At 33.2% G+C, this 8,948-nt stretch overlaps 1 protein-coding gene across 1 annotated transcript; it reads left to right on the forward strand.

Annotated features, from left to right (window-relative positions):
• The first annotated feature begins 748 nt into the window (after positions 1-748).
• LOC120262292 (hydroxypyruvate reductase-like) lies at positions 749-7,206 on the forward strand. Its single transcript, XM_039270385.1, is given in 11 exon segments — positions 749-881; positions 1,277-1,415; positions 2,680-2,824; positions 3,016-3,143; positions 4,212-4,283; positions 5,579-5,693; positions 5,817-5,905; positions 5,907-5,963; positions 6,050-6,091; positions 6,677-6,889; positions 6,993-7,206. Coding segments are annotated over 11 exon segments (1,170 nt in total). The 5' UTR covers positions 749-780; the 3' UTR covers positions 7,062-7,206.
• Positions 7,207-8,948: the final 1,742 nt, after the last annotated feature.

Consider the following 8,948-nt stretch of genomic DNA (forward strand, 5'->3'; position numbering starts at 1 on the left):
TGCATTCACAGGGATATTGTAGGGATAAAGTAGAGGGCGATAGAGAATGGAGATGGGACTTCAGTGGTCATAATGTCATAGGATGATAATATTTGAGATGATGGCAGTATGAAAAAGAATAGTGGTGGGGGCTCACATCCATGGAGCTTCACCATTCCATAGGTTTAAATACAGATTTTAAAACTCTTTTATAATTTTTTATTAAAAAATCACATTAACAAGATTAGAGTGAAAAACTAACCTGTGAACCAACATTGCAAAATTAAAATAATAAAATGAGGTAAAAAAGCATGAATTATAATAGAGGGACTTATCAGATAACCTTTTTGCAAGCGTGCGAAAAGCACCCACATTTAAGAAAAATTAGGGACGTGCACAGTTTATGAAGTTAATATCTCAACACATTTATATAATTACATAGTGTGGTCTTTGGGTTTCAATCTTGAGTTCTCCCTAAAACAAACATCCTATGTAAAGAACATGACATCAATAGGCGGAAAAGCCCCATTGATTCTTATCGGGCATTTTGACCTATGAGAAATTAAACCATTAAATTTTTTTCTTAATTTTTTTTTAATTATTTGAATGACCAAAGGGTTCATAGTTTAGCGTTCTTTAACTTGATCATAAAAAAACGATGGTAAGACATTTAAAAAATATAGAATTCAAAATTCATTGAAAGCAACAATTAGTGCTAGTCACTTCAGAGTTTAGGGCTCAGGGTCGTTTAAATATATATATATATATATATTTTATTTAAGGTGCATCCACCTTAAATGTATGTCTTCACTTTCAATGTACAGGCATCTAACCCGTGCGCTTCAGACCTCCGCCCAGCGAGGCTCTGTCAAGGCTCTTCCCTTCGCCCTTGATAGCCGTTGGTAAGTGGTAAACTCCTTGCATACAGCTGTTGTTGTTGATTGTTTGGTGTCTGAGAGTTGTGCCTCAAGTGTTTGATGAATTGCCTCTTTGACCAGAAGCTGTTTCTTTGATTTTCTTTAGCTTTGATTTTGATGTGTTGGGGAGTTTTAAATGACAAGCTTTTAATTATTTTTTGGTGTAAAAAGTAAGATGTGTATTTGTGATCACTGCACTTTGGGGAAGAAAGGGTTATCTGTTGAGTGTATCTGGTTGAACTGTGTAGTGGATGTGTTGAACACTGCCATTTTGAAATCATTCTAGGGCAAAATTATGCCATTTTTTCTTATTGATTGATGGTCAAGTTACAAAACTGTTTTACTTTAGATAATCTTTTTATTACTTTGTGTCTTTTCAGTGCAGGTTTCTCTACAAGGGTTGATAAAATGATGAAAAATGGTCCTGAGCAGATTACAAGGCTATTGTTCTGTGGGTTGGAGTTCCCTGCATCTCACACATACACAATAGAATATTTGAAAAAGTACCCATTTATTCAGGTTCTTGACTTGCATTTTTTGATGTACTTATGTAGTAGCTTAAACTTTCTCAGCTTATCTGTAGAGCCAGTAGATCATTCTTTGCTTGCAGTTATCCTCTTTGTAATTCAACTGGATGCATGCTTGCATGAAGATGTAGCTGCATGTGGATTTATTTCTTGCATCTGCTTTGTAATTGATTAATATTTGTCTCAAGGAATAACTACCCTTTTTTAGCATTTCCTTTTCTATTTTAGGAAAAAGGCCAACACAACCGTTGTAAAGATTATGAATAAGTCATTGAATATTTGCAATTTTGCCAACTGAAATAACTGGCATGTTGAGATTTTCTGCAATATAGGCATAGAGGTTTGAGATTGAGATGGTAGAAGTAATTTACTACTGAGATTTGAGTCACTGCCTTATAGTTTATAATATTAACTCTCTGCTTTATTTCTTTGAAGGATATCCAATACTTACAAATTACAGTTACTTGAATAAAACTACTTTGAAATAGTTGACTGATCTTGTTGCCACCACTCCTTAGTTCATATCCTCACAATATAGATGCTAAAGTACCTGCTTTTAGCAGAGAAGCTATTGATGCTATAACAAAGCATTATCAATGACCTATTGTTTGCTATGCTTGGGGACTTTAGGTCATATCTTATTAATCAGGAGAATATTATTTTTCCATCATTGGGGATTGTGACATCTTGGTAACCAATCAATCCTAGCAGATAAATTCAACATATCTGCGATGCCAATTTTGGCGTAGATTTGCCTTACATCCATGAAGGTTTAGGTTAAAATTGAAACAACCAATGCACTTATTTGAATTCTGTTTACTTGATCTAGAAGTCTAGAAGTAATTTCATGAACAAGTACAAATCTTCAAACAGAATTTGTAATGGGCATTTAGCAGAAGAGTCCAACTTATGTCATTAAAACATGAGAATTGGGATATAAACAGTTGTCATGAAAAACAAATGTAACCTATAGAGTTCATTGAAAAAATTCATTCATGCTGTTTATCTTTAATGCACTGTTAGCTCATAAGGTTGCTATAATTATTTGCACTTTTTTTTTTGCCAATCCTTATACTTTTTATCTTTGAGACAAACTTATAATCAAGGATCTTTAGAATTTTAATGATAAAAACAAAGTTGTCTATATTGCATCTTTTTATAACAGATTTTTCATTCACCAGTTGCAGTTCAGTTGAATAACTGAATTGGCTAAATGAGGTTTCTCTTTAACAAATGCTATGTTTCACTTTTTGCAGGTGGATGTGCTACCTCGTGGTGATGTTCCTAATGCTATACATGAATACCATGCATGTGTAGTCAAAATGTGCCAGCTAGATGAAAATGTAATTTCTAGAGCAGTTCAGATGAAACTTATCTTGCAGTTTGGTGTTGGGCTGGAAGGTCATTCTTTCGTATAAATTCATCTTTTATCTGATATATTTTTTTAGCTAATCTATAGTCTTTCGCTGTTAGTTAATCCACTTGGCCTATGATATTCTTCACAAACTTTATCCCTTAATGGATGTTTCTCATGGTGTGATCCATTTATTCCTAAATATTTAAGTCATCAAATTTTATTTTTCTCACTTTAGGTGTTGATGTTAAGGCTGCTACAAAGCATAACATTAAGGTGGCAAGGATTCCGGGGCAGACATGTGGAAATTCTGCGTCATGTGCTGAAATGGCGATATATTTGATGTTGGGCCTTCTTCGGAAGAAGGTTTAACTAAATTAAGTATCTTCTAGCAATTTGCAGCTTCCTTATTTTTCATGGTTTTTTTTTTCTGAGCCACCTTCTATTGTCTAAGATGCGAGCTTTCAATTTGATGATTCAAACCTGGTTCATATATTTCCTCAAATGTGAAAAGCAAGTTGGCCGCTTATTGAAAAGTAAAACTGGATTGTAAGAGTTATAAGGGCCCTATGTAAAGTATTTTACAATTATGCATTGATGAGATATATCTACTGCATGTGCCTCATAAATAGATTAAATCATGTTTGCCTATATATTTCTTTATAGTTGATTCTATGTTCAGTATCTTTTACACCTCTTTGTCACTCTGTTAGTGAATTTAGGTGGCCAGCTAGCATTTCATCCTCATGTAGTAGCCTTTTGTTAAATGGCATGTCATCAGTCAAGTAGAGAGGATAAAGGTACTACCTATAATTGCATGTTCTGATTTCCAGGAAGAATAATTGTTCAAATGAATAATAATGGTAATATCAAAGTAGAATGAACTCTAGAGTTGAATAAACTAGGCGGAACAAGCTAGCTTTAGGAATATAGTCATTTTGATGGAAAAATTAAGAGTGTACACCCAATATAGCATCTTGGAACACAGACAATCAATAAGCAAACTTTAGCACTTTGCCTTTATAGCTTAATTTGAATGGTGTTTATTTGATGCCTGCCTAGTTGGTTTATTGACCAGCTAGCACTTGAACAATGAAGACTTTTAGTTTAACCAAAAAACTGTACCCAGACTTCTGTTTTATGTGAAAATAGTTGATGCTAGGATTTGGCATTGTTGATATATTTCAATATTCTTTGGAGTCTAGTTATGTCTTTGTGATAGTCTGACATGGTTGATCAGGAGCAGACCTTACCAGGGGGAAGTTTGATTATCCTCGAAATATATTGGCTGTTAAAAAAAGGGATGATAGAGAAATTGTCTTACTTGGAACACCTTTTTTTGAAAGATGATGTAGCAGGCAATTCAGCTTGTTTATCGGATTACTTTCTGAATCATTTCATGTGGCAGTTTTTGCTAATTTTCTTTTCTTGCAGACAGAGATGGAAGCAGCTATAAAGCAGAAAATTCTAGGTCAACCAATTGGTGATACACTACAGGGGAAAACAGTGGGTTTTTCTCGTCCTCTTTCCTTCAGAAAATAGTAGCATTATTGGAACTAGTTTAAGGTTTCAGTTTCAGCATTGAACTAATTTTGGAGTATCACCCATGATTCATCTGACAATTGCACAAGTTCTTGTTATCATCATCCTTCTATTTCATTTTCTCTAACATGAGAAACCCGACTTACTATTGGATTACATTAACATGCTGACAAAATGCAAGAATTGCATTAAACTAATTTGGTTCAGATTATTTATATCACTTTGCCACCATATGTTGCAAATGTTAGTGTGTTTGTCATAACTCTTAGTAAAACCATAGACCATGCACATGCAGTCATGTCAAAATTAGCATGCTTTCTTGGGCTTGTTAGTTTGGAAAAATATGACAATATGTCACCCACTCATACTCATAGAATAAGTCAAATTTGTACCATTAGTTGATTGTTGGTTTGTATAATAAATTTAGAGCACCATCTTTGAAAGATCTTAATTGGCAAATGATTGGAATATGGTGAAGTACTCATGCCTGCCTTCAGATCTTTCGGATTATGAGAAATGGTTTTGGAGTACACTTTTGCAAGAAATAGTGTTCCTCCACCCTTTTTGTGGGACTGGATTTGAGGGTCAGTATTGGTGCTGCTGACCATAAATGATCATTGGTGGATCATCCATAAAGCTGATATGTGTGTAGAGATTGTTGTTTACTGCCATGGTTTTGGTTATGAAATGTTTTTTTCTAGATAAACTTTTATCAAAATTTTTCCCTAGACAAACTTCTATCAAATGAGTATGAAATGCCTTTAGTTAAGATCATCTTCATTTTCATGTAATATAGGTTATAGGTTCCTCTTTTCTCGCTGTTGGGACTGCCTCTTCAGACAAATTTGGTTTAGCTTCACTCTCCTTCATTTCAATTTTTTTCCATCTAGCCAGTATCTGTGATGATGGTAACAGATGTTTTAATTTTATTTGCATGTCCTGTACATTATTTGATGCAAGCTTGTAATTGTGTAGAGGTCATGGCGCACATTCTTGAAACCTAAATTCCCAAGCAGGACAAAATAATCGTATTCAAGTAATTAATCACCAAGAAAACAATGAATGTGCGTGTTGTGTGAACAGTGGCTTTGCCATGGTCCTTTTTTATGGACAAATTTATTACTATTTGTGTTAGTCATTTATTTGATTGACTTGTCAGCTGTCAAGCATTTCACTTTGTTCGCATTGCTAAACTTGATTGTTGACTTGTTATAATTACATAACTTATAGTATTACGCATGAATTATCTTGAAACCTAGGTCTTTATTATGGGATTTGGTGCTATCGGGGCTGACCTTGCTAAGAGACTGCGCCCATTTGGAGTCAAAATTCTTGCAACTAAAAGGAAATGGGTTGATTCACCACAGCTGAATGGTCTGTAGAAGACATTTCTTTGCTTCTTTCTTTCATTTCTTTTTGTCTGTGTGTGTGTGTGTGTCAGTGTAAGTATTTGCATATAAAAATGCATTTGTGATTCTCTCATCCATTCAATCTCAGGTTCTACTGATGATGCTTCTAACCTCATCAGTCAAAGTGATGCAACTGATGATCTGGTTGACAAGAAAGGAACCACGAAGGATAACTATGAATTTCGCCGCTGAAGCTGATATAGTGGTCCCCTGCTTGAGGTTAACTGATGAAACAGTGAGTTCATCAATCACCTCTTTCTCCAATTCTTTTTTTCCCCTTTTGCCTTCCACTGATATCTTTTCAAAATTTGAAAATTCCAGGCTGGCATCATCAATAAGTCATTCCTTGCGTCAATGAAAAAGGTTGTTATTTGCTCAAATTCTACATGAAAATCTCCCTTCTGTTACATTAGAATCATTCAGATTGATTTACATATCCTAGGGCTTTGACTCAAATGTTGAGTTGCAACTGGAGCAATTAGATTTAGGCAGAAATGCTGCTTGCATTTTATATGTTCTCCTTGTGTGATTGATAACCGGTAGCAACCTTTGATTTGTTAGGTACAAAACAAATACATTGTCTAGATTCTATTCAACCCAAAAACTTAAACTAATAAGAAGAACAACCTAGGATCGCATATCTAAGTCCAAACATACAACATTAATCGATGGGGGATTATTGATTAGTCTTATATAATTAACATATAATTCAACAGGATCTAGTATCAAACATTCCATAAATTATACTAGCCACCTTATTTACATAATATCACTATATGTCTTATAAATATAAAATACTCGGTTCTCTATGGGTATGCACCATCTCTAAAAACTTATTGCTTGAAATGTGCATTCTTTTGCTCCTACACTGAAATTGCACTGCTAACAGTAATTCCATCAGTTTGAGCCTGAAACATAGCATTTCCCCATTCTTGGTTATTTTGCAAGGGTTCTCTTCTGCTGAATATTGCTCGAGGCCACATCCTAGACTATGAATCAGTGTATCAATCGCTCAAATTAGGTCATCTAGGCGGCTTAGGCCTTGATGTCGCTTGGCAAGAACCATTCGATCCAGATGATAAGATCCTAAAATTCCCAAATGTGATCATTACGCCTCATGTTGCCGGTGTCACCGAACCTTCTTACAGAACAATGGCAAAGGTATACACATTATTGTACTCTTCCTGAATCATTCTCTATCATCTCCAAAATTGTTTCAGCAAATTGCATTCTAATTTATTGAGTCTGCTTTGCATTTCTGAAGGTTGTTGGTGATTGTCTCATTGAACTTCACAATGGACAAAAATTAACAGGCATTGAATTTGTGGAGTGAAGAACAATGCAACTGTGTGGGTTCTGCTGTTACTTTTCTTTCAGCAGGTGATGTGAACCTTTGTCCCTTTTTAATGAATAAATGATAATGGATATTATTTATTGTCACATTTTCTGCAAAATAATCTTTTTCCTTTCCTTTTCTACTCTCCCTTTCAATTTATTTTGCTTTCTTTTCCATAATTTCTTTTGGTTTATCCATGTTCCTTCTCATCATGCATTGTGAAGAAATAGTATGGCTGAATAAAGAAACACATAATGAGAATTGTGGGCAAACCCAGCGGTAATTATCATGTATGTAGTGTGATTGAGAGTTCTCGAGTTTGAGTTTTTCAACTCGCGTTGCACTAGATTTTCTGTGGAAGTTCTGTATTAGGAATGCTTTTTGTTCTCCTCTCCAGAGTCAGAAGATGATTTAAACCACTGTAAGTGCACCTCGATATATGCTTGTCTTTTGATTGGTGTTTGTCGCCTTTGTTAAAAAAAAACACAGAATTATTGAAGGGCTTGGATGACAATGTTGTTATTTAATAGTGGTGTACCAAAGTGATATTTGGGTTGGGGCTTTTTACCATAGCTACTTTCTTGATCAATACTCTTCAATGTAGTAACCATCCAAAGTCATATCCTTTTTATGTATTTAATAGTTGTTACCTTGATTTTGGACGAAAAACATCATTTCACTTTAATTATCACAATTAAATAGTTATATTAATTATTTTATTTAATTAAATCTATATGGGGGCAAAAATATCACTTCACTTGTAATTATTATAATTAAAAATCTAATTACTTAATTTATGTTTATTATTTACTTTAAATATTAAAATTAATTATTTATTTTAATGATTTTTATTTAAATTAAATCTTAATTAGGGGGTAAAAATGTCATTTCACTATCATAACTTTAATTAAATCTTATCTTCCCAATTTTGAGGGCTTTTATATTTATAGTAGTTCTCATTCTAATGGTTATATATTCATATATATCCAAACATATGTTGATATTACTACCAATTTTAGCTGTACTTACATTTACAGCAGTTCTCATTCTAATAGTTATATATCCATATATATATCGAAACACGTGAAATAATGATTTCTTTTCTAGGGGACCCACCCAATCACTCCTGTCTATTCCTTCTAATTGTTGTCAACAATCTCTTGTCCTATCACAAATCCATTGTCTCCTCCATGTAACCTTACATTACTTTTTTTCATTCAAGAATATAAGTGCCAAAGATAATTGATTTGGCGGTATTAAAAATAAAAACTTTCATGTGTTATACATGAAATTATAATCCATATTCATACGTTATAAAAACAAACCTTGTTATTCTTTTCTATATATATATATAAGTTATTTAAAGATCTTGCATTATAACTAAAAATGACATTAAATTTTTTAAATTTTAGAATAGAAATAAATCAAATTTCTCCCTCTAGTCATTTTTATTTGTCCATTTTAACCCATTCACACCCATTAAAAATAGTTAAAATTAATTATTATTTTAAATTTATAAAAAAAAATTATCAACTTTTCAAAATCACACCCATTTAAAATCCATCAAGATTTTATTAATTTTTTATTATAATTTAATTATATCTTTTATTCTCTCTCATCTCTCAATATAGTGTTTTAGTTTTTTAAAAAGTATTAAAACATATAGTAGTATATTAAAAATAAAAGGTAAAGTTGAAAAAAATTATTTAATAATTTATAGATCTTTTAAATAAATATGTAAAAAAGATAAAAAAATTCTAAAGTAAGATAAATAAATAGGACGACTATAGGAAGCAAGCTTGTCAGACCCGGACCGGCCCGGCCGGTTCAACCAGAAAAACCGGGAACCGGCCATGTGGCCGGCCCGGGTATACCCCATTGACC

This window comes from Dioscorea cayenensis, chromosome 5 (genome assembly GCF_009730915.1).
Source record: "Dioscorea cayenensis subsp. rotundata cultivar TDr96_F1 chromosome 5, TDr96_F1_v2_PseudoChromosome.rev07_lg8_w22 25.fasta, whole genome shotgun sequence".
Lineage (NCBI taxonomy): Eukaryota > Viridiplantae > Streptophyta > Magnoliopsida > Dioscoreales > Dioscoreaceae > Dioscorea > Dioscorea cayenensis.